The following is a 27,461-nucleotide window of genomic DNA, read 5'->3' as shown; positions in this document are numbered from 1 at the left end:
CTGACAATCTTCTTGTGCCAGGCACATGTATGGGTCACGAAACTGTCCCCAGCTGTCTTGGCAAAACAAAGACCTCTTACATCCAGCAATATGCTTTCCCAAGTGACGTGTCACAACACAGCGATGTAAATGGCATTTCTACGCCAGGTGCCACGATGACTGACTGGGGTTCTAGTGGTGCACATCCTGCCACCCACAAGTACTCACTGAAGATATTCACATTGTAGTGGCAAATTCTGCCACCGAATGTAACAGCAACACCAAATGTAGCAGGAAGAGGTAGAAGGCACTGTATTAAGACTCGTCCGAGCTTTCCAAGTGATTTATTGTTTCCAACTACAGTGGGCCCCATTCCTCTTGATCTTCGTCACTGGGTCCCACAATGCTGAGGACACCACTTCGCTGTCTGCAAAACGGCTTGGCACGGAATGGCTGCCTCAGTGACCCATGCATGCACCGCTGTGTGTCGGCCTTGTACAGCAGCAGAGATGCGGCGTCATCAGGATGCTGGCAGTTGCCTCAACTGTCTGCGACCCTGCCGACTCTGCACCACTCGGTGTGAACTGCAAGCGGCCAGCTGGGTGCTTCTCGCCAGCCTGGCTAAGATCGCAGCGGCAACAAGCGTCCGCGGCCAGTGGGCCCCTTCTGCCTGTGATTTGCAACATGCAAAACTGCTACATATACTCTTTCAGCAATTTGACAGTCCTGTGGCCTCTATTTTACTTCGCAACTATTGGTATGCGTAAAACCATTGGTATGCATAACTCACTGCAACCCGGCCCGCACCTGTCTGTAACTTGTGCTCAGAATATTGCACAAACTAACTTTCCCTATCCTACACGGTGGTGCTGATACAATATTCCCCTCTTCAGAAAGACCCGGTCCCCGGGTCAACCCATAAGTAGCTCTTAACTTGTTTTGGTCGGCACCTATGGCATATTTCCTTACTATTAGGAAACTTAAATGTAGTCTAGTGACCCTTAAAACCAAGACATAAAACAAAACGTAAAAATTCCTTATTAGACGACCACTGCTCAATCAACCACTTACCTACTCGTCTCACGCCCTCGGCATCCAATCCACTGGGACTTGGACTACCCTTGGTTCCCTCTTGGAATTAGCTCTCCACGTGATCAGAAAGAAAACAACACATAACAAAGTTAAGGCTGCAATGACACTTGGCACAGAGGTGCTCAAAATAATCATTGTTTGCCGTTTCCTTTCCCTATACTAAGCGACATGTTGCACAAGCTGTTTGGCTGATATGCGCCCTTCTTCCTCTAAAATCAACTTGTTTACGGATCTCAATAGACCTGGCTCCAGAGTGTGATTTACCAAGGTCAGATTCTACCTTGGCAGAAACTCTTAAAGTGGCTTCTGGCCAGTACAACTGTGGCTGCGTGATATTCAGTTGTACAGCTCCTGAAATTGACGCTGGCAGATGGAAGGTTGGTCCTATTATGTTACACTTAGTTCCATTGATTAAAATTCTGCCCCCCTTGAGCTCTGTACATTTTGCTTCTACAGATACTCCCCACTCAAAACAACTTGCTACTACTACCGAATTCTTGTAGGTGGAGAAGATCCAATGCATCCCGATTCGTTGCAAGCTCAATTTTGGCTCCACAATGTCCCTTGGACAGTCTATTCCTTTCCCCCTGGCTAAAAATAACTGCACCATGCCTGTGTCCGGATTGGTCCTTACCACCCTGGCTGGACATTCCCTTACCTTCCCTCTATGGCAGCTTCATAATTCCTCCCTTGCCATCTCAGCATACCGGTTTCTAGTTGCCGAGATCAGTCATACCTCTTTAGTTTTCACTTCAACAAACTTGCTCAACGCTCCCCACTTCACTGGATATGGGTGGATCGTGTTAACACTGAAACCTTGCATCTTCCCCATAACCGGGAAATGGACCAAAATACACACTCGTGCGGCGTTGGTTGTTACCCTTACTGTTGCCACATGGTAGAAAAATAGCAAATTTTGCTCACTGGGCTCCATTATTAAATATAACCCAGACGGTAGTTCCTTCTGCGCCTTGCACTGTCAGCTACTCCTTGCAAAAGTGTGGTTAACACCACCCTGCTATGTAGTACTTCAAGATGTCCCTGTAGGGTTCGTAGGTTACGATTTATTAAGTCTTCCGATGCCTTATAGTATTCCTCTCCCTATCCTGCTAATGCGCGGAGCAACCGTGTGTTATTCAGGACTTCCCGTTCCAATGTCCCTATCTGAGTTGCATGCCAAGCTTGCGTTGCCCTACTCTCCTCTGTGAGTTGCCTCACTGCTTCCACTGTATTGTTCAGTTCTTTTATATTGCTTTCATCTGCGGTTCCAAAAACTGTCCCCCCTGCATTCAGCCATCCTCGTTTCCGTCTTACCCATGGCACCGCTTCCTCCATCCGTCCTACCTGCTTCCGTAGCATCTTATAAGCCTCATGCAATTTCTAATACTCCCCTGCAACTGACTTCAGCATTCCCTTGCCCTCTGCACATTGCCTAAGCTCTTTGAACACTTCCTCAAGCTTCCTTACTTCATTTTGCATTTCCCATATGTTCCACACCAACCTTAATGCCCACTGGTGACTCGACACCACCACACCTTCCTGCATTGAGTACAGCACACCTCCATCCAGGTGCTGCACCCGTAAGGCGTCCACCCCGATGATGAAGAGATGAATCACTGCCAATGCTCCCCCTTTCGGTGACTGAGAACAGGGATCACCATCATCCTTCCTCCCTCTTCAAAAGGACTGCTGTCCACAGCAGGCTATATTCGAAAATAGTCTTAAAGACAGCATTTGTATTCACTGACATACAACATATGAAAATACAATGCCTAATTACTCTACACAAACCCAATGATACATGACAAATACATGACAAGAAAATAAAAAAAAAACTACAAATACTCTACTACTTTCTGGATCGCAAAGCATACAGTTCTTCATGCTGTACTTTATCTTCCTGGTTTCTTTCTGTGCTTAGCACCTCTCTTCACTCTCTCTTTCTTCCTCTTTCCTTCCTGTGACATGCCTGGAATCACATCTGGGCAACCCTTAAATGGCTGTAACCGCCCAGTGTGTACTATCGTTGTTCTAGTTGGCAGCTGAAGCATAACATTTATGGGAGATGTGGTTTCAACAACTTGGTATGGCCCTTGGTACCTCATGAGGAACTTCTTCCTTTTCCCTTTTTGTGTATAGGGGCTGGACAGCATTACCCATTCCCCCACTCTGTACTGCAGTAAACTTCCTTTCCGCTTTACTGCGTCTTCCTGCCTTTCCAAATCCTTTGTATTCGCCTTTTGTACCCATTTCCAAACATCCTGAATTGTCCTTGCGAACTGACGTACAGATTCATCGGTCCTTCCTTTCTTTAGCCTCACCAAATCAAACAGTGACGGCATTTTTCGCCCGTACACTACCTCATATGGAGACAAGCCAGTATTTGTATGGACTTTTGCATTGAATGTGTATAAAATATGCTTCAAATACTCATCCCACTGATGGTGATGAGAATCTACATAAAAACTCAGCACCTTCCCGATTGTTCTGTGTACCCGTTCTGTCCTTCCGTTGGCCTGTGGATGCAATGCACTCGTCCTCAACTTCTTTACATTCAACAATTTACACAGTTCCTTCATTAAATCCGACATGAAGTTGGTCCCTTGGTCAGTAATTATTGTCTCCAGTGCACTAAACTTCAAAATCCTGTTGTTTACTAACACTTGCACGATCATTGCTGCCTGTTGATTTGGCATAGCCACCACCTACACATACCTCGAAAAATGGTCTGTTATTGTCAGTATTCTCAAGTGTGTATTGTCTGCTGTCAACTGTGCTACTTTTTCCAACAAAATCCGCACCGCTTCTGGTTCCGTCACACCTCGCGTCCCTGACTCTGCCGTTGTGTTGCTTTCATTCCCAGAACGTCCAATACTCAAAAGAAAACTGGTCAAAACTTACACATCTTGTGAATATAATGCGGGCAGTGGGCTCGAACGTTGTACTGGACAGGCGATGTCTGCTATTCTGACACCAAATGTAGTGGCAACTTCTGTCACCGAATGTAACAGCAACACCAAATGTAGCGGGAAGAGGTAGAAGGCACCATATTAAGACTCGTCTGAGCTTTCCAAGTAATGTATTGTTTCCAGCTACGGTCCCCCCATTCCTCTTGATGTGTGTCACTGGGTCCCGCAATGCTGAGGACACCACTTCGCTGTCTGTGAAACGGCTTGGTGTGGAATGGCTGCCTCAGTGACCCGTGCACGCAACACTGTTGTCGGCTTTGTATGGCAGCAGAGATGCGGAGTCATCAGGATGCCAGCAGTTGACTCAGTGGTCTGCAGCCCTGCCGACTCAGCGCCGCTTGGTGTGAGCCGCAGGCAGCCAGGTGCGTGCTTCTCGCTGGCATGGCTAAGATCGCGGTGACAACAAGCGCCCGCGATCCAGAGTCCAAATCTGTGGCCCTCACCCCAGGATGCCTCCAGCATGTGTTGGAAGCCATGACGACTGCCCGCCGTAGCGAGTCGTGGAGTGGCCCGCCGCTAGTTGGCTACGGACCCCGCGTCAGCCTCAGAGGGTCGAACTAGCGACCCGCCGTGGCCTGGAACACTGGCGCCCAATCTGCTGCTGCATGTGTGTGACACGCCCGACTGTCCAGGAGAGCTGCCACACTTGAATGAATCTCGTTAGAAACCCGCACCCATTTATATGCGGCTGTCCGCCTCTGTTTTGCCATACGCGCCACTTTCGCGCCACATACTCATAACACGCTAGGTTTGCTAGTGGGACCCTTCTGCCTGTGATTTGCAACATGCAAAACCGCTATGTATACTCTTTCAGCAATCTGACGGCCCTGTGGCCTCTATTCTATTTCGCAGCTGTTGGTATGCGTAACTCACTGCAATCCAGCCTGCACCTGGCTGTAACTTGTGCTCAGAATATTGCACAAAACTAACTTTCCCTATCCTAAACGGTGGTGCCGCTACAACAGTTTGAAGTGTGCTTATCGTGATTTAAGGGTTTCCTATCTGCATTGAGTGCCCCTACCTGGACCCTCTCCACATTGGTGACTCCATGATGAATGTCAGCACCTATTACGGATTGCTTAGCATACTTCATCTCATCACCCATATGCCAACACTGGATCCATCATCCATTTAAGTTCTGGTGAACATCAAGTGCAAGACAGTGACATTCCTAAAGTTTCAATTAATGCCACAAATCAGTAGAAACAATCTACATTTTCTGTGAAATGGAAAAGTGGTACTTATGTGCCATGCTACTGGTAGCTCCAATGACCCTTGAATACATGAACAATGCGTACTGATTGCAGACTTTCTGGGTGATTTCACTAAATAGTGTACCATGTTTTCCTACCAACAAGGCACTACTCATTAGCCTATCATAAACATGTGAGCCCACATGTTGCCAAGGTCATTTCCAGTACACTGCTGAAGTACTGCTGGGAAGCTCTTACACATCCTCCACACAGCTCTGATCTTGCCCCATGCGATTTCCATATTTTTTTGAGCCCTGGAGAAAGATATTAGTGGCTGTCAATTTGCTTCAGATGAAGAGGTGTATGCCTGGATGCAATGACAATTCTGTAGGCAACAGCAAACAATTTTCCAAGAAGGCATTGATCAACTTGTCCCACAGTGAGATAAATGTATTAACAGTTACAGCAAATACTTTTGTCTTACTTTTTTCCCCCATTTGTCTCTTTTCATCTGACTGTGCCTTATACAACTGCTGTGACATCAAATTTAACAATTAAAACTTCAATATCAAAGAAATTAACAAAATAATTTATTGTTCAGTTTGCCAATCAGCGCAACATCAAGAGTATTTGAGACCCATGATATTCCACTACTGCTTCTAAACCTCATTGAAACGACTCCATGGCAAAGAGAGGATAAGGATGGAACAACAATTAAATATATTGGTAAAATGTGGTCATCTTATTGTTTTTCAAATGCTACAATATGTGTTATAAACTAACATTACACAGCACCCTTATATTCCAGATGGAAGTTGGAAGAAGGTGAAAGATGATGACAAAATGAAACTTACTCGAATTGAAGGTATAGTATGGCTAACACTCAGACAATTACTCCTGGATCCAAAATGTCCAACATATTATGATATGAATGAGTACCGTAAACAACAACTACTGAAGGTAAGTATTATGAAATGCTGTAATGGAATTTTCAGATTACTGTGCTTTCTACACATTGAAGTACTAAGCAGAATGTTTTAATGGACTCTTAGGTTTTACAACTCTACCATTGTGCCTGTTTCATAAGTGTGTATTCTTTCATCAGTTAATGCATCTATGTTGTAAAACAAAGTTGCAGAAACTACAGTCAATCATTTCAAACAATTACAATCACAGAGGAAACTCAAAATGACGCTAATGAGGCAGAACTGTTTTAAACTGCTGTTATTTAAAATTTGGTCTTCAGCCTAGGTCCCTCTATACAGAAAGAAATGAACACTCCTGTACACTGAATACTTTTCTGTTTGTCTTCAGCTTCTACATATTACCCTCTCCATGTCAGTTTGTTATCGCACAGCACCTTCCTTGTCAGTTGCTGAGATAATTGAATGAGTGATGGGATGATGAAACTTTTGGAATATATTAGAGCACTCAAATTACATCAAACATGTATGTGTGAGAATGTAGTTGCCCCTGTCAGATCATAGGTAAAAAATTTTAGCCTCATCTCCTGTTGTCCTGCCTTTTCTACCCCTTTTCTAGACCATGCTCCTCCTTTGCCCTCACTTCTTCCATTTTTATCCCACTCCAACAAAGATAACCATGCATTACAGCCATGCCACAGAATTGAGACACACAACAGCACAGTAATCAGTGCCCATGCATTAATTCTTTGTTTCTTAGCAACTTCATAAGGTGAGCTTGTTTGTGTGCTTATTTGTCCCTAACTACATTCCACAGTGAGTGGTGGTCTTCAAACATTCCACAGTTTCCACTCTACCCAATATTTTCTGTTACCACGAAAATACTAAAAATTAGGATACAAGCCATCAAAAAAGAAAAAGAAGTTTACTCCATGGAGTTTTATGTATACATCAATACTGATGCAACACATTACTGTTATACTATTTGTTTTTAAAACCAAAAGAAAAGATGATAATAAAATGGAAGTCTTTTGTATCTTTATGACCAAAATTCCACATTCAGATATTGACTTGAGACATTTCAGTTATAGCAAAAGAAAAATTCCAGTTAACATTGTGCACATGCTTGACCATCATGATACTTTACGAATCCCTATGACAGTAAGCTCTTGTAGACAAGTGTGACACACACAGCTTGGTTACATCTACTGTGCCAGTTTCAAGTAATAGCTCTCTCTGAAATGTGTCAATGCATATTCAACCATATTTCATTTCATATATAGTCATTTAAACATGATTGATAAGAAGATGATGTCATCTAAACCAGAAATGAATATGCATTGATGCACTTCATAGAGAATGGCACCATAGCCAAAGTTGTGATCATAAATAAATACATTTCATAACAGTCAAGGTGGAGAATGTTGTCATTCGAAAATCCTTTAAGACTACTGACACAAGAAAATTCATTACATGCAGATTAGAAGATTTACATTTCCTATGTTTACAGTAATTTATAATATTTGTTAAAAAAATCAAAACCATAACTTTTCATGTACTTATTAGTGAAAAAACTAACGCTGATGTAATTTTAACCTTCTTACCAACAAACTTCTTGAACAACTATATGGTGTGTTACATTTGTCACTTGATATACGCTATTGACCCTTAAAACTGCTACACCACGAAGATGACATGCTACAGACGCGAAATTTAAGCTACAGGAAGAAGATGCTGTGATATGCAAATGATTAGCTACTCAGAGCATTCACACAAAGTTGGCACCGGTGGCGACACCTACAACGTGCTGACATGAGGGAAGTTTCCAACCGATTTCTCATACATAAACAGCAGTTGACCGGCGTTGCCTGTTGAAACGTTGTTGTGATGCCTTGCGTAAGGAGGAGAAATGCGTACCATCATGTTTCCGACTTTGATAAAGGTCAGATTGTAGCCTACCACGATTGCAGTTTATAGTATCGCGACACTGCTGCTCACGTTGGTCGAGATCTAATGACTGTTAGCAGAATATGGAATCGGTGGCTTCAGGAGGGTAATACGGAACGCCTTGCTGGACCCCAACGGCCTCGTATCACTAGCAGTCGGGATGACAGGCATCTTATCCGCATGGCTGTAATGTATCGTGCAGCCACGTCTCGATCCGTGAGTCAACAGATGGGGACATTTGCAAGACAACAACTATCTGCACGAACAGTTCGATGATGTTTGCAGCATCATGGACTATCAGCTCGGAGACCATGGCTGCGTGTTACACTTGATGCTGCATCACAGACAGGAGCGCCTGCGATGGTGTACCCAACAATGAACCTGGGTGCATGAATGGCAAAACGTCATTTTTTTTTTCGGATCAATCCAGGAGCTGTTTACAGCATCATGATGGTCGCATCCGTATTTGACGACATCACGGTGAATGCACATTGGAAGCATGTATTCGTCATTGCCATACTGGCGTATCACCCGACGTGATGGTATAGGGTGCCATTGGTTAACATCTCAGTCACCTCTTGTTCGCATTGACAGCACTTTGAGCAGTGGACGTTACATTTCAGATGTGTTACGACCCTTGCCTCTACCCTTCATTTGATCCCTGCAAAACCGTACATTTCAGCATGATAATGCATGACCAACTGATTTTAATTGATGAAAGGAGAAAACACAAAAATGCAGTAAGTGAAGCAGGCAAAAAGGAATACAAACATCTCAAAAATGAGATCGACAGGAAGTGCAAAATGGCTAAGCAGGGGTGGCTAGAGGACAAATGTAAGGATGTAGAGGTTTATCTCACGAGGGTAAGATAGATACTGCCTACAGGAAAATTAAAGAGACCTTTGGACAAAAGAGAACCACTTGCATGAATATCAAGAGCCCAGATGGAAGCCCAGTTCTAAGCAAAGAAGGGAAAGCAGAAACGTGGAAGGAGTATAGAGAGGGTCTATACAAGGGCAATGTACTTGAGGACAATATTGTGGAAATGGAAGAGAATGTAGATGAAGATGAAATGGGAGATATGATAGTGCATGAGGAGTTTGACAGAGCACTGAAAGACCTGAGTCGAAACAAGACCCCAGGAGTAGATAACATTCTATTAGAACTACTGCCGGCCTTGGGAGAGCCAGTCAGGACAAAACTCTACCATCTGGTGAGCAAGATGTATGAGACATGCGAAATTCCCTCAGATTTCAAGAAGAATATAATAATTCCAATCCCAAAGACAGCAGGTGTTGACAGATGTGAAAATTACCGAACTATCAGTTTAATAAGTCACAGCTGCAAAATACTAATGCGAATTCTTTACAGATGACTGGAAAAACTGGTAGAAGCTGACCTCGGGGAAGATCAGTTTGGATTCCGTAGAAATGTTGGAACATGTGAGGCAATGCTGACTCTACGACTTATCTTAGAAGAAAGATTAAGGAAAGGCAAACCTACGTTTCTAGCATTTGTAGACTTAGAGAAAGCTTTTGACAATGTTGACTGGAATACTCTTTCAAATTCTGAAGGTGGCAGGGGTAAAATACAGGGAGCGAAAGGCTATTTACAGTTTGTACAGAAACCAGATAGCAGTTATAAGAGTCAAGGGGCATGAAAGGGAAGCAGTGGTTGGGAAGGGAGTGAGACAGGGTTGTAGCCTCTCCCCGATGTTATTCAATCTGTATATTGAGCAAGCAGTAAAGGAAACAAAAGAAAAGTTCGGAGTAGGTATTAAAATCCATGGAGAAGAAGTAAATACTTTGAGGTTCACCGATGACATTGTAATTCTGTCAGAGACAACAAGGGACTTGGAAGAGCAGTTGAACGGAATGGACAGTGTCTTGAAAGGAGGATATAAGATGAACATCAATGAAAGCAAAATGAGTATAATGGAATGTAGTCGAATTAAGTCGGGTGATGCTGAGGGAATTAGATTTGGAATTGAGACACTTAAAGTAGTAAATGAGTTTTGCTATTTGGGGAGCAAAATAACTGATGATGGTCGAAGTAAAGAAGATATAAAATGTAGACTGGTAATGGCAAGGAAAGCGTTTCTGAAGAAGAGGAATTTGTTAACATCGAGTATAGATTTAAGTGTCAGGATGTCGTTTCTGAAAGTATTTGTATGGAGTGTAAACATGTATGGAAGTGAAACATGGTCAATAAATAGTTTAGACAAGAAGAGAATAGAAGCTTTCGAAATGTGGTGCTACAGAAGAATGCTGAGGATCAGATGGGTAGATCACATAACTAATGAGGAGGTATTGAATAGAATTGGGGAGAAGAGGAGTTCATGGCACAACTTGACTAGAAGAAGGGATCGGTTGGTAGGACATGTTCTGAGGCATCAAGGGATCACCAATTTAGTACTGGAGGGCAGCGTGGAGAGTAAAAATCGTAAAGGGAGACCAAGAGATGAATACACCAAGCAGATTCAGAAGGATGTAGGCTGCAGTAGGTACTGGGAGATGAAGCTTGCACAGGATAGAGTAGCATGGAGAGCTGCATCAAACCAGTCTCAGGACTGAAGACCACCACAACAACAACAACAACAACAACAACAACAACAACAACAATGCACGACCACATGTTGCAGGTCCTGTACGGGCCTTTCTGGATACATAGAATGTTCGACTGTTGCCCTGGCCAGCACATTCTCCTGATCTCTCACCAATTGAAAACGTCTGGTCAATGGTGGCCGAGCAACTGGCGCTCGTCACAACACGCCAGTCACTACTCTTGATGAACTGTGGTATCGTGTTGAAGCTGCATGGGCAGCTGTACCTGTACAAGCCATCCAAGCTCTGTGTTACTCAATGCCCAGGCGTATCAAGGCCGTTATTATGGCCAGAGGTGGTTGTTATGGGTACAGATTTCTCAGGATCTATGCACCCAAATTGCGTGAAAATGTAATCACATGCCAGTTCTAGTATAATATATTTGTCCAATGAATACCCGTTTATCATCTGCATTTCTTCTTGGTGTAGCAATTTTAATGGCCAGTAGTGTATGTTTTGCCATCACAATGCTTTGTGACAAATTGTTACTGGCCACGCCAAAAACTGCTACAGACATCTCATCACAGTATTAAACTAATCAAATTAGTGCTGTACAGAAAAAGCATAAAAGGTCTAACCTAAATAACATCAAATCTTATAATCAGTGGTTGGTTTATGTTTACACGATGAAGATGATTATGACCTATAACAGTCCATTTATTCAGAATTCATTGCTATCTTGAAACATTTTATTTTCTCTTTAAGCTTCAAGGTTATCTACACGATGTCTTGGTTGATCAGCTGTCACCTCTCTCAGAGCTACAATATTGGCTGAGTCATATTGCAGTATCACAGGTTTCCCCCACTGGCAAAAAACCACTAATATTAGAAGTTCTGCCACAGGTAAGAATGCACATCAGTGGAGTTTAGTGGTCTTGTATGCCTTCCTATGCTGTCTGATTATTTCCCATCATACCAGATCAGAGAATCTTTACTGAGAAGAAGTGAAACTCAATGGAAAAGAATAGCTCAAAGACAAGTTAAAGTTCTATTTCACTGCAAGCAAGGTGATATGGCTGAAATTGCTAAGAGGTAAGATTAACATTATAGACAACATTCTCAGGATAAATGAATTACTGACCTAATGAAATTTTTCTGTAGGCTTAGTTCTGCCTACGATCCAGAAACACTTGAGAAACTCGCTGGTACTGCACCAACATGTGCCGAATGTGGAGAACGTGCTGCTAAAAAGTGTTCACGTTGCAAAGCTCTCTGGTATTGTGGCCGGTAAGAGTAGAATTTAGTTTTCCAAAAAAGAATCGTTTGTATTGTAGGTAACTTGTTTTACCCAGATTTAATAACTATTGGAGGAGAAAAAACATCGTAGGTCTGCTACATAGTGGTCAACACAAGATGATGATCACTCACTACCTACAAATTGTAGCCCTCAGATAACATGAAGAATGCGAAAATGATGTACACTGTGTTTTTGGAGGCAGCTGGGATTCCACAATCTGCATACCTATTAATGTGTGTAGGCTTAGGATCAACTGTAGGAGAAAACTAAAAAAAGCATAACTTCACTGTGAATTAAGAACAATAAGCGAACATACAGTCAGTCTGAAACAGCACATCTGTGAAAACGATATCTGTTGCTAACATTGAGTATCATTTTGCTAAACCCTGTGCTTTGAACATGGTTGGATCCTCATTTGCAAGCTAGTCAGGATTGTTCCATTCCTAGTGTGTGGCCTGGAGGGGGAGTCGGAGTCAGTATATTTCGGTCTCCACTTTCAATGTGGCCATATGTACGTACGATTTTGTTATGACTGAGTGTATACGAGGACAAGGAAGAAAATTCCGGGGTATTTCCCGGTTAAAAGTACACTTTCTTCCGGGTGAAAATACAATTTTCCGTGTTAAGTGACAGTATACTTTCCCTCGGGATCCTAAAACTTATCAATACTTTGAATGGTTAAGGTTTTATACACCAGCGTAGAACCTCCCGCCACTTTAGGAAAGGACCTCAGAAAAAAGGTGTTTTGGAAAGATCACGTTTAAAAAGTGACGAACATATCTGTGCGCCACACGGCGTGGACATAGACTTTACACGTGCACTTGGTCGGTGTGGAGGGGGTAAATGGGCGGGGATTGTGCAATGTCAGCGGCTGTCGCTAAGAAAGACTAAAATAAGTTAGTAGTCTCAATTTTCTGTTTTTATATTATTTCCACGTTATTAGCAATCAGCCATTAATGTCTTAATGAAGCTATTTCTGTCAGTTTTGTAGAGAAATTTGCTTCTATTAATTTTTTCCGCTGAGGCAGTTAGTTTATTTGAAATGAAGTGTTTATTCCGCACTGTTGGCTACAAAACAATATTGCAGAGTATGAATTAAAAAAAAAATCTAAGTTACCAGATAGCAGAATGTTATGGTACTTTGAGCTGTGGAGTCTAGTTTTGAAATGAATAATACGCCAAGAACTGCTTCCTTATTTGCATTTCTTATCTGTGTAGAATTGATAAAACAATTGCTCCTGGTACAACTCCCTAGGTCCTCTCAATAACATGCCGTAGGGCTGCACATGGTCACGTGATGCCCCACCATGCACGAAATTCCACACAGAAATGCGACGAAAAGCGTATAAGCAGAGCAAGCACCAAGCACGAGCTGTCTTCGTCATCGTGGCTACCGCTTGCGCAGTACAGCCTGTTGTCTGGCAACTGCTCAAACGAACCTAACGTTTCCAGAAAGATCAAAGATCTTCGATCTGCAGCAACATGTACGCTACATATTTTTGTATTACTAAAGTATATAGTCGAATTCCAACAAACACAAAAGTTTTCCGAAACATTGAAATCGAGATCGCGGTGCGCTTTTGTAAGCCAATCATATCTCATGTCACGTGATCTCGCCAGCCGATGACAGCAGATATTCATCGCGTTTACATGGGGCTTCCAAAACCGGATTTCGTAAACTGATCTCCCAATACCGCTTCTGAGTGGTCATGTAGACATTTCAAAATCGATTCTGGCAATCTGCTTCTGGTTGCCGGTTTACCAGTTTCGCAATCGATTTTCGCTGCCATGTGTACGCAGCCGGTATTGAAACTTGCTTGGACTGTCAGGTTTCGTCTTGTTTTTAAAAATTTCGACTAATATTGAAGTACTGGCTTTTTCTACAGTGAAGCTATTTACACCTCGTCTAACCGTAGATAAATAGCGATTGTGCTGAATAAATCAAAGTATATCTGCTATTTTCCAGGCGCCGTAGTTAACTGGGCTAGCAAATCCGCTTTAGACCTTTAATATGAAACACGACAGCGAAAAACGGTTTCCGAAATTCGGTTTTCGTCTTTCGGAAGACGTGTCGCACGTAAAAGCAGTGATTCAGATCAAAGGACACATAGTAACATCACTGTTAAGTAACGCGAAAACACAAATAGGAAAAGTTCATGGTTTAAATTAACATCCATAGTGTAGCTGCAAGAAAAGCCAAGTTTCCACACATAATATTTGTCTTTTTTTTTTTTGCATGTGTTACACCTCGATACATCACACAAATGTGCTAGTAAAATTTTAAGTAATGACGTAAATGTCTGGTCTTCTGGGCTCGAAATTCTTCTAAGTGCCTGGACCTCAAAGTGTCGAGGTTTAAATGAGAATCAAACACTGTGGTTTAAGAAATTCAAAGCACATTCGCACACGTAACGTAAATGAAATGCAAACGCTTTTCAAACGACCTATTGCAATATTTTCCCGCGACTTGTTAGAATTCATTTCAGCAGTTGTCAGAGAGCACCAGAAAACGGCGTTACTGTGCCTGCGCAGCTACGATGACGCAGGTAGCCCGTATTTTCGTATGTATATGACATTAAGAGATATAACATTACGTCATAAACGAAACCGGCCATCAGGAGATACTCCAAGAGCATCCGAATTTCGTAAAACATACTAAAATCCATAATTCGACTTAAAGAGCACATTCGTATGTCCGGATTCATAAAGAACTAGGTCCCACGCTGTTATTAAACTTTTCAATGCGGTTTTCGGAATGCAAACTTTCTTGAAGTACCAGTACTGTGTTATCTCATGTTTAGTTCTTCACTGACATAATGCCATTACGTCCCAAAGAGAACAACGTGCAGTTGAAATTCCGCATAGTGTTAACACTGGCCAATAGTGTTTCAAATAAATTGACTACCTGTGCGGAAACGATTAATCAAAGCCTTTTTTGCGCATGCGCATAAGCCCGCTGGCAACTTCTTAAACGAACGTAATGTTGAACGTTATGTCACGCTCATCGGATGCAGTTTCTTGTTATTAAGTATTGCATAGTCTTCGTCTTACAGCGTTCGGCACATTTTGCTGTTGGCAAACGCTTGTGTGTGCACTGTGTTTTATTGCTGTAAATGGGGCATTTTCTCTGCAACTTAAGTTTGATTTATTTTTTTCGTTGTTTTTGTTTTATTCCTGCAGTGTTATATTGCAGTAACGGACTAAAGTAAAATTCTTTGTTAGAGTGTCAGTTCCTAAGAGTCAAAACTACAAAAATTTAACTTAAAAAGCGAAAAATTCCCTGGTTTTTCGCAGTTTTCAACCGGATGAAAAAAAAATGGAGCCTATACACCCTGTATGAAGAAAAGTAATAATCATGATAATTTCCTTACGTCGTGTTTAGTAATTTTCTGTAGCATAACTTTCAAGAAATCATACTTTAGAGAAATACAGAAATTGAAAAGTCCCTGTAACTTCTAATTTCTAGAATTCTTTGTCGTTTATAAAACTTAGTTTTTTTAAGCTACTTTATTCTCTGGAAGTTAGTTTATAAATTTGAGAACTTACATGTGTTAAATTATAGATGCTTTTACCTTTATACGGAAAAGGGGGAGGGGGAGACGCCGTGACTCTTATGACTACCACCACTCCTACCCTTGGCTCACCCAATGGTAAAGATGCCTAATGGGTTTCAGGTTCCTGTCCTGATACTGCACAGCCCTCAGATTACCCTCTATGGTGATGAATGGTGTCCGACATTCATAGAAGAGACCGGCCCATAACATGACTGACCCATCTCCTTGGCGAAACTGAAGGACTATATGTTTGAGATGTGTGCTGGAATTTGGCCGCCTCCACAATCTTATATGATTATCAGGCATCAGACAAACTGCTACTTCCGATTAGATTAGATTAGTACTTGTTCCATCGTAATGATGTGGAACGTGTCAGGTTAATAAAAGGTGTCTATACAAGATATTACATTCCAAAAATATTACATGACACTTAACATTTTTTGGTGGGGGTTGGGGAAATTACCCACTTACTATATCCAAAAATTCATCTAATGAGTAGGAGTTGCCATTAAGAAATTCTTTTAATTTTTTTAAAACGCTATATGGCTATCTGTCAGACTTTTGATGCTATTAGGTAAGTGACCAAAGACTTTTGTGGCAGCATAATTTACCCCCTTCTGAGCCACAGTTAGAGTTAACCTTGAGTAGTGAAGATCATCCTTTCTCCTAGTGTTGTAGCCATGTACACTGCTATTACTTTTGAATTTGTTCGGATTGTTAATAACAAATTCCATAAGTTAATATATATAGTGTGAGGCTACAGTGAAGATCTCTAGCTCTTTAAATAAGTGCCTGCAGTATGATCTTATTCTGATTACACGCTTTTGTGCAATGAACACTCTTTTACTCAATGAAGACTTACCCCAGAATATGATGCCATACGAAAGCAGAGAACTAAAATGGATGTGGTAAGCTAATTTACTGAGATGTATATCGCCAAAATTTGCAATGACCCTAATAGCATAAGTAGCTGAACTCAAACGTTTCAGCAGATCCTCAGTGTGTTTTTTCCAGTTCAACCCCTCATCAATGCATACATCTAGAAGTTTTGAATATTCTACCTTATCTACCGATTTCTGATCAAAGTCTATATTTATTAATGGTTTCATTCTATTTACTGTGTGGAACTTTGGTTCAAATGGCTCTGAGCACTATGGGACTTAACATCTATGGTCATCAGTCCCCTAGAACTTAGAACTAATTAAACCTAAGACATCACACACATCCATGCCCGAGGCAGGATTCGAACCTGCGACCGTAGCAGTCGCGCAGTTCCAGACTGAGCGCCTCAACCGCGAGACCACCGCGCCCGGCATGTGGAACTGTATATACTGTGTTTTGTCAAAGTTTAATGAGAGCCCATTAGCAGAGAACCACTTAATGATTTTTCATTTACAATTTCACCAGTTAATTCTTGCAAAGAGACTGCAAAGCTTTTGAGCAAGGTTCCATTCTAGGTGTTTGTTTATCGACTTTTTTGTTTTACTGTCTAGATTGAAATGCACTCCCAGCTGCCTACAAAAAGACAGTGCACAGCTTTTCCATATTCATGGGTTATCTGTGAGCTACAATTCGTAAGTAGTGGGCATCATCTGGTGTTGACCCTGGGCAACCACTACATCGCAGATCCACAATGTTTTTTCCTCTTGCAATAGCAGTTACATCTCCAAATGCGCTGCTGCATAAACAAATTTGACAGGCCATTTCTTCTGCTAATAAAGTAACAATGTGTGCATTGTCTAAGCTTAAAATGACTTCACTGTATGTTGATAGACTGAACATTTCACACAAATCACACTGTCCCATTCATTATGCAACATACAGAGTGCTCTACTGAATTATTACTGTCACAGTGTCATACTGTTCTTGCTTTCATCACAAACAATGCTAGTTGTGAATGCGGCTGCACCTCCCCTGCATTCACGTCCAATTCCCATGTGCAGCATTCCCTGGAACATGAAGCTGAGTGGCTTCTCATGTGTTTCTACCAGTGAATGTTTTTCCAAAATTATTAATAAGAAGACTTTTTCCCTACTTGTCACTCTTCTCCCATAACTCAATAAAACTTTGATATTCAGTATCCTTCTTTTACATTTAAAAGTAATATTTTACCAGGGATTTTTAAGAAAAAATATGTATCTGGACTGTCCTTGCCTATGTGAAAACAAAATGAGCTCAATTTTCTGAGTCAATGGAACAGGCTCACAAGTTCTGTAATTGTGAAAGACAATATAGGTGCAAAGAACTGCGAGGTTCCAGTAGACCAGTCATTTGTGTCCACATATGTAGGCTCCAACTCTTCCTCTGGGCCATTGTACTCCAATACTAAATACCTTACTATAGTATATAGGCTAAATGAACATTAGTTATAAAATAAAGGAAAGGCAACCACCCACCTTTACAGTATAACAGTAACAGAACTCAGTATAACTAGCTTTTGTCCCCTGGCTCTTTTACTGGCAGGAAGTGAACACACACACGCACACAAACATTACTGTGGCAATGCATTATTAAGAGAACAGCTGCATGTGCTCAAGGATTTGGGGCAGGGCACAAATGAGGCAAGAAGAGGGTAGCAGGATAGTGAGAGGCAGGAGCAGGAAAGGTGAATGACTCAGTGGGTTCACAACTAGACAAAACAAGTTCCAAGAGGGGAAAGGGGAAAAGAAGTTGGAAATGGAGACAGGGAGGGGAGACGGTCCACATTGAGTAGGGGGAGAGGCAGATCAGCAGGAGAAGTTAGCACACAGTCTGCACAGGAAGGAATGGTGTGGACAGTGACAGGAGAGTAAAGGGAAGAGCCGATATAAGCCCAGGGGGTTATGAGAATGCATTATATGCTGGAGAGAGGACCGCAACTTGTGTAGTTTAGAGAAACTTGCACTGGAAGGGACTATCCAAAGGGCACACATAGTAAAGCAGCTGTTAAAAGTAATCTGTATCGTGGTTCACAGCTTCGTCACCAGCTAGACGGTCAAGTTCACGGTTAGCATCAGTTTGGAAATGACCATCCATGCGATTAGACAGTTACCTGTGGTGGCCACATACAATGCTTAGTAATTACAGCACAGCTGATATTAACACTGCTGCTTTCACATTTGGAACTGCCTTTTATTGGATAGGACATGCCTGTGACTAGACCATGGGAGGAGGTGGTGGATGGGTGTATGAGACAAGTCTTCCACCTACGTCACCTATATGGGAACGAGTGGCCCATGTCCTGCAGGACTGGAATAGGGATGGACAAGAATAATCTGTGCATTGGGTGTGCAGTGCAACACAACTTTGGGTGATAAGCCCTGCAATGAGGTATATGCTGTCCACAACTAGAGGTAGTCGAAGCCCTGGTGAAGGATGTGGTTGAGGCCAGGGTGATCAAAGCAGTACTGGTCTTGTTATAAAGTTTACTGGTGTAAGAGGAGAAAATGACACAAGGGATTTGCTTATGGACGAAATGGATAGGATACTGTGTGTCAATACAGGCTCTGTTAATGTTGTCAGCAATTTCGACAAAACTGGTTTTCCACTGAAGGTGCAATGTCCACCAGGTGGCAAGGCTGTAAGGTAGAAACTTTTTGACATGAAATTAGTGACAGATATCAGAGTAGAGGTACTGTAGGTGGTTTGTGCCCACTATTGAAACGACATACAGCCACCTGAGAGGTGCACCTAGGAAGGTGGTTGATTTGGAAATAGGTGTTGATAGCTATGGAGCTAAAGTTGTCCTTGCCAAAAGTCCAGATCATGAAAATGTCATCAACGAATCTGAATCAGACAAGGAGTTTTACATGTTGACTGGTTAGGAAGGATTTATTCACATGACTTGTAAATACACTGGCATAGGATGGTGCCATGCGAGTACGTACTACGGACTTGTTTATAGATTTGGCACTGAAAAGTGAATTAACTGTGGCTGAATATGAGGATTAGTAAGGAGATGGTTACTTTGGTATCTATAACTCTGGGGAAAGTAGTGTTCCGTGGTCAAAAGACTATGGGCATGGCAGATGTCAGCGTACAAGGACTTTGTATCCAGTGACCAACAAGTCAGCTGGAACAGGAACTCTTGAGGTGATGGTGAAAGAAATGAGTGGCACCTCATACGTAGAATGGGAGCTTACAGACACTAGTTTGGAGGCAGTGGTCCACAATGGGAGAGAATCGCTCTGTGTAGTATTGTAACCAGCCACAATGGAATGCCAAGTAGGTAGACCCATGGGGTTGGGTTTGTGGAGGAAGAGTGGAAGGTTGGTGGCGTGAGAAGAGAGGTGGATTTAGGTGCCAGTTTTTGAGACAAACTTAAGTCATGAGGAGGTGATGGAGTTCATATTGGACTTCTGGAATGGGATCAAAGCCATAAGGTTTATCTGCAGAAGTGCCTGAAACTTTGCAAAGACAGTCAGCCACATAGTCACTACAAATCATGAACAAGTGGGATTCACCATCTGGGGATTCCAGCACACTGATGCCCACGGACAGTGGCAGCTAGTACCTTTATCCACAGCATGAACAATAAGGTCCAGACTGGTTTTCAGATTGCAGATAGCTGTGTATTCCTTAGCAGTAATGTTGGACTTATGGAGCATGGATTTAAGGACGAAAGTAAGGCCAGGTTAGACATGAGAGTTCTTGAAGATTACTAGTGGATGATTGGTTGAAGGGGAGGAGGATCACAGTTGGAGGGAGGTACCACTGCAGAGAAAGAGTAAAGAAAAGAATGAGACTTATGCAGGGGTCAGAAGGTTTGACAATGTTACAAATGTCCATGAACAGTATGTTTCATGGAGGGTGGAGGCAGATTTTGGGGATGTAGAAGGTGAAGTAACTCAGCAATGCATGATGGAGGAGCCATGAGGGGTTGACTGGGGGTAAGGGGGGGGGGGGCAGTTTGAATCAAAGTGGTAGGCTCTTTATTGGCTAAACGTAATCCCATTTGGGCATAAGACAGGAGTAGCTGAGACAGATTCGTCAGAGGGTGTTGGGAATGCAATTCCAATTGTTGAAGGGCAATGATAGCATTCAGGGAGTTATAGTTACAGAGTAAAAGGATCTTGTGAAAGGAGCAAAAGCTGTCCAGTATGGTTTCAACTTGGACTGGGCGATTGTGAAAGATTGGTGAGGGCGAGGGATTGATAGAATTGGAAAGGGTGATGGTTCTTGCAGTAGGACACGAGTTTTCACTACTGTTAAAACAAATATATTTGGTCAGCATCACACTTCATTGTATAAGATGACACAGGGCACAGTTATAACTGGAAAAAAATTGATGCATTCAAAAAGTTTGTGTATTTCATGAGATGAGTGAGTCACAAATTGTCAATAATAAAAATTACACATATGAATGTCTCATGTACCACTGTTGTACAGTCGTAGAAGCAATGATAGAGCAATAACCAATTTATTTATTATAAGCCATGTGGCAGTTGAAGGCATCACCTTGCTATGGTCAATGGCTTGGAATGGACTTGGACAGCAGCACTTGCTAGCTCAGTAAGGGGCAGCCAATGCCAGAGTCACCAGCAGAAGGAACTATGTCAGGCCTGGGCAGGCAAAAGGCAAATCATGGCACCAATTTCCAGTGTAAGCCAGTTACACCGTTTAGTGCAACCAGCTAACAGCTGGTGGTGATCCAGTGCAGGAGGTACCCGAGAGCAGCAGCAAACAGGCAGCAGAGTTAGTCACATGCCAACCAAACTAACTTCAGTGACAGGGCAAATACTTGTCTTGTCAGCTCAGCCCCATTCAGCTTCCGGTCGAAAAATGCAATGACAGATATCTCCTCAATTGGCCGCAGGTAACAGGCACCAATTTGAAAGGCAATAGTGCTACAGCTTCAGCGTTTCTGTCATACTTGAGACCACAACAGCTGCTTTTGATCAATAAAAGGCACTAACATAACCGAGAGCCCACTACAGCTCTCAATATTCTTTATGAGGTTATTGAGAAAGTACAAGTGTCAACCTGGCCCTGCTATAAAATAGAATTGACAAATGCTTCCACAGGACACACATGCAGAAGAAAGAAAGTATCTATTGACAACTGTGCTTAGTAGACACTGTACACTATGATGATGCTTTTACGTTTTCTGTGCCTATTTTAGTAAATTAGAGTAACATATTCCAATAGAGAGCCTTCTCTGTAGGTACTGTTGCTGTTCATCCCCACACAAGACAACCATTGTGCTGAAAAACTCCAATTGAATCGAGTTTTTTTTAAAAGGGCTTATCTCATGCCGAGTAAATTTTTCAGGACACACAAAAAACTGTGTCAACTCCAAACCACAAAACATAGATGCTTTTTAGTGGTTTTATGTGATTAATACAGTAATATCTGAGTTTATGTGAGAAGGATTTTCACCTTAAGTAATTATGCTGTGTGTAATTGAACTATAAACATTGATTTACGTTCTTTTAAAAAAATACATCCTAAATTAAAAAACTCATGTCAGAATTAAGCAAACTTTTCTTTTTAATTTTGTTTATTTTACAAATGTATACAAAATACTATTAAGAGCAATGGTTTATGATACAAATCACAATAATTACTAAAAAAATATAACACCAGTATTGTCATCAACTAGATTACGTAAAATGCATTCTTCTTATTCTGTGGAATTTTCAGCTTCAGTTGGCCAAGAAAATAGTTCTATGTAGAAATACTTGTGCTCTTGAAGAATGTAGGGTTCGATTTTCTTCAGGTCTTCAGTCTTTGCTCTTTTGATGGGAACTTTCCTAGAAGAGTACGATGGAGGTGATGGCGGAGCAGGTGTCATTGAACTGAGAGCCATGAAGAAAGTGTGGCAGACCAGACCATTCATTGTCAAATACCCCTTAATGTAATCCTTTCTTTCATGGGAATAGACAAAGTGATAAAGAGCACTAATTGAAAACTTTATTCTTTTATTTCTGGGTTTGCTTTTAGTCTCTTCAGAGATAGCATACTTTTTGTAGTGCAATGGCCACCAGTTTTTGAAATCCAGAATTTCTGTGGTTGCCACTCCTTTCACCACAAACTTTCCTGGTACAGAATGTACTATAATATGACGAGCAACCTCGTGCACTGAATAGATTCTATCAATTTTTTTTGAGATTTTTGCGACGATTCACAAGGTAAAAAACTATGACGTCACAGGGAAAAATTGTATTTTCTTAAATCTTTTATAAAATCTGATAAAAAAGAACAGACCTCATCAGGGGATTTTCTGCCGTTCCCTTCATGGTAAATGTACAACATACTGTTCTTTTCTTTAATGTTACTGATGCAGAATTTACTAACAGTTAGTTGTCTTAAATAGAAAAGCTCCTGAGCTGGAATCTTTGGTAGGGTTATATTCTGCTTGTAGTCAATTGCGATGGACAGAACATGGCTTTCTTTTTGCCCCTCTACAGGTAATTCATGCTTTAGAGCAGAATAAAACTTCCTACTCCGGTGTTTATTTATTAATAGTTTGGCTGTAGCTGTTCTTTTAGCAACCTCATTAAGATGAGGGGCTTTAACTTTCTGGTTAAGTTCATCACAGGTACAACATACATATATTTGAGGCCTACCAAATCTGTAACCAAAAATCTTGTTAACATCATTCCAGTATGTGTAGTATGAGACAGATCTTAATTCAGGATATTTCGTTCTGAACAGTTTTCACATTGTTTTTATTGATAGCTGAGGGCTCAGGTAGTATATTTTGTCCTACGACTAATGCAATTCATACAATGGGAAAGATCTAATACAATCATAAATTGCCTCGTGCATTTCAGGTGCAAGACATCTGGTAATACCTCTACCTCTTTTATCATCTGGAGTACATCCAGCCATTTTTAAATCTCTGATTCTTCTGACTCGCTTTTCACTCATAGAAAAAACTGAAAGAAAAGCTTTCATGCACACCTTCGTTCAACCACTTCCTACAAGAATGTGGTGAGAGAAAGTAGCACTTTTCACTACCCTGGGATTAGTTCTACCCTCTGGTCTTCTCTGTTAAACTTCACCTACATCAATCAAGCCTTGTAGATACAAATCCTGAGCATTCTTACTAAGAATATTGTAAACTTTTGAAAACACATCCAAACAGTTGTCTTCCCCCCAGATTGTCCAAACACTTTCTTGTACATCTAACAGAAGAAAGAAAGACAAAGAAAACAAATATTACAACGAAATGAACACCCTTAGCTGCTTACAGGTGTTGACATACGTCAACGGGGACAGTTGTAAATGTGCGCCCCAACCGGGACTCGAACCCGGGATCTCCTGCTTACATGGCAGTCGCTCTATCCATCTGAGCCACCGAAAACACAGAGGATAGTGCGACTGCAGGGATTTATCTATGGCACACCTCCCGCGAAACCCACATTCTCAACGTATTGTCCCGCACTACATTCATAGTGCCCCCGCCCATTATACTCATTACTCGCGGCGCGTTGCCGATTCCCATAAGAGTTCGGGCACTGTTTGTGCATTCACACAGAAGAAGAAGATGGTCAAGTAGCCGGTGAGCCTTTTATATACTAAGATGGTATCTGTTCTTTCGGACATGTCCAAAAGAACAGATACCATCAGTGATCATGGAGCTTGTTAGAATTAAATTACAATGAAATTAACATCCTTAGCTGCTTACAGGCGTTGACATACGTCAACGAGGACAGATGAAAATGTGTGCCCCGACCGGGACTCGAACCCGGGATCTCCTGCTTACATGGCAGACGCTCTACCCATCTGAGCCACCGAGAACACAGAGGATAGCGCGACTGCAGGGATTTATCTCTGGCACGCCTCCCCTGAATCCCACATTCTCAACGTATCGTCCCGCACTACATTCGTAGTAGTGAACATTCCACGTGGGAAAAATATATCTAGAAACAAAGATGATGTAACTTACCAAACGAAAGCGCTGGCATGTTGATAGAACGGAAACATACACACAAAATTTAAGCTTTCGCAACCAACGGTTGCTTCATCAGGAAAGAGGGAAGGAGAGGGAAAGACGAAAGGATGTGGGTTTTACGGGAGAGGGTAAGGAGTCATTCCAATCCTGGGAGCGGAAAGACTTACCTTAGGGGGAAAAAAAGGACACGCATACACTCGCGCGCGCGCACAAAGATCTTGTTGAATGACAGGTGGGTATGAGCGGTGGCAACTTGAAATTAGCGGAGGTTGAGGCCTGGTGGCTAACGGGAAGAGAGGATATACTGAAGGGCAAGTTCCTTCTCACTAACACCAACCTGTCAGAACTCCGGAGATGGGAACTTGCCCTTCATATATCCTCTCTTCCCGTTACCCACCAGGCCTCAACGTCCACTAATTTCTAGTTGCCACCGCTCATACCTCACCTGTCATTCAACAACATCATTGCCTCTGTACTTCCGCCTTAACTGACATCTCTGCCTAAACTCTTTGCCTTTACGAATATATATATATATATATATATATATATATATATATATATATATATATATATATATATATATATATATATATATATATATATATATGTGTGTGTGTGTGTGTGTGTGTGTGTGTGTGTGTGTGTGTGTGTGTGTGTGTGTGTGTGTGTGCGTGCGTGGGGGGGGGGGGGGGCGTGTATACCTGTCCTTTTTTCCCCCCTAAGGTAAGTCTTTCCGCTCCCGGGATTGGAATGACTCCTTACCCTCTTCCTTAAAACCCACATCCTTTCGTCTTTCCCTCTCCTTCCTGATGAAGCAACCGTGGGTTGCGAAAGCTTTAACTTTGTGTGTGTGTGTTGCAGCACACACAACTAGTACATGGTCGTTCTTATGATGATGGAGGCTACTATTTTAAAAAAAAAAAACTTTAGTTACCTATCATTAATATCATTATAATGACATATTTGCACCACGTTTTCTTTCGCATGATTTGTCAGCGTAATCACCACTACACATGCTATCAATGTCATTCATTTTATCGTTTGATGTGAACTAATTGTCAACTGAACAGCAATGGAACAAAAGGCTGTATATCACAGGTTAGAAAATAAGCAGGAAACTGAAACAGCTGTTTACAATGCTGCTTACAGATTTTTTTTTTGAGGCAGGCGTCAGTGACATACACCCATTTAAAAAAACTGCAATCTTTGGTCTGGGATTCTTGCTCAATGTGAGGCATTAGAAACACCCTTTTAAAACTAATCAATAGGCATATCTATCGGGTTTCTGAAACAACAAAAACTGAATATCAGTGAAATGATGAGTTACGCCCCTTTAAAAAAACTCTACTCAATTTTCCAGATACATTCAATGCCATTGCAAGACTCTGATTACAGGACTTCTTAACAGAAGCCATAAAGGCTGTCAGTTTGTGGTCATGTGTGCATGAGGTGGGTGTGTGTGGTGGTTTTTTTTTTATTTTTTTATTTTTTATTTATTTTTTTTTTTTTTTTTTTACGATTTCTGAAGAAGGCTTTGGTCAAAAATAAAATGTGCCAGTGCCTTTCCATTGTGTGTCTGCAGTTCAACATGTCATCTTTGCTACAATCTGTATTTTTCTTACGTTGCTGACATTCCAACCTGGAGTTTCCAAGGCTTGGTTAAACCCTAAAGCTGTTACCTGCAGCTGTAGCTAGACCTTCCCACATTTTGTCATTAAGGTATATGGTGACAACCACCACCACTCGGTCACAACTGCTTTTCCCAAGGCACTGCCCCAGTCACAGGAGGATGGAAAGACGAATGGCTAAATTTTATTTATTTTGACATTAAATATATTACTACAGGAAAAACAAAAACTTTGCAACTGGTGTAAGGAACCCATCAACGCAGCTGAAAAACTCACAGTAAAGTAAATTTTCTTATCAATTCCCCAAATTCTCTTTGTCATAACTGTAATGGTGTAACTACTACGCACAAATCATGGAAGAGCGTTTTCAGGTAGTCACTGAATCAGTATTGTTAAACGCTGTCATATTTCTTCTTTATGGCGAAGAAAAATACAGCTGTCCATAATTGTGAAAAGTGTTACTGGTGCAGGATTTTGTACCCAACCTGACCTCTTGATTTTGTCTCATAAATGTTCGATGGGATTCATATTGTGTGATCAGCGTGGCCAAATCATTCACTTGAATTGTCCAGAATGTTGTTCAAATCAGTGGAGAACAATTGTGGTCTGGTGACATGGTGCACTGTCATGGGCACTTGAAGCACATGCGTGGCTGCAAATGGCCTCCACGAGTAGCCAAACATAACCATTTCCAGTCTATGATCGGCTCAGTTGGAGCAGAGGTCCCACTGCATTCCATGTAAACATAGCCCACACCATTGTGGAGCCAAAATCAGCTTGCACAGTGCCTTGTTGACAACTTGGATCCATGGCTTCTTGGGATCTGCACCACACTTGAACCCTTACCATCACCTCTTACCAACTGAGATCGGGACTCACCTGACCAGACCACGGTTTCCCAGTCTAGGGCCTGAACTAATATGGTCATGAGCCCAGGAGAGGTGTTGCAGGCCATTACAAAAGGCACTCACACTGGCTGTCTACTGCCATAGCCCATTCACATCAAGTTTCATCACAGTGTCTTAACGGATATGTTCGTTGAATGTCCCAGACTTATTCTGGCAGTTATTTCGTGCTGTGTTGCTTGTCTGTTAACACTAACAACTCACCACAAATGTCACTGTTCTCTGTCATTAAGTGAAGGCCACTGCATTGTGAGGTAATGCCTAAAATCTGGTATTCTCAACCACTCTTGACACTGTCTTGAATACTGAAGTCCCTAATGATTTCCAAAATGGAATGTGCCTTTCGTCTAGATCCAACAACCATTCCACATTTGAAATATGTTAATTCCCATTGTGAGGCCATAATCATGTCAGAAACCTTAACACCTTAGTACAAATGACAGCCCCCCCCCCATGCACTGCCCTTTTACACCTTGTGTATGCCGTGTGTGTGTGTGTGTGTGTGTGTGTGTGTGTGTGTCCCTATCCCAGGACACTTGTCACCTGTCACCTC

General features: G+C 41.9%; 1 protein-coding gene and 1 non-coding gene across 2 annotated transcripts in view; one reads left to right on the top strand and one right to left on the bottom strand.

Annotated features, from left to right (window-relative positions):
• LOC126416358 (zinc finger MYND domain-containing protein 10) overlaps positions 1-27,461 on the top strand; it is an 88,800-nt gene that overhangs the window by 50,553 nt on the left and 10,786 nt on the right. The window contains exons 5-9 of the mRNA XM_050084039.1: positions 5,835-5,959; positions 6,042-6,193; positions 11,412-11,549; positions 11,626-11,738; positions 11,808-11,933. Of these exons, the coding sequence (XP_049939996.1) occupies positions 5,835-5,959; positions 6,042-6,193; positions 11,412-11,549; positions 11,626-11,738; positions 11,808-11,933 (654 nt within the window). The remainder of the gene's footprint in view (positions 1-5,834; positions 5,960-6,041; positions 6,194-11,411; positions 11,550-11,625; positions 11,739-11,807; positions 11,934-27,461) is intronic.
• Trnat-ugu (transfer RNA threonine (anticodon UGU)) lies at positions 24,148-24,222 on the bottom strand. Its single transcript has one exon. It is a non-coding gene; the product is annotated as a tRNA-Thr (tRNA).

This window comes from Schistocerca serialis, chromosome 8, assembly GCF_023864345.2.
Source record: "Schistocerca serialis cubense isolate TAMUIC-IGC-003099 chromosome 8, iqSchSeri2.2, whole genome shotgun sequence".
In the NCBI taxonomy this organism is placed as follows: domain Eukaryota; kingdom Metazoa; phylum Arthropoda; class Insecta; order Orthoptera; family Acrididae; genus Schistocerca; species Schistocerca serialis.
The sequence above is the reverse complement of the archived record's forward strand: the minus strand, read 5'-3'. Positions and strand labels throughout refer to the sequence as shown.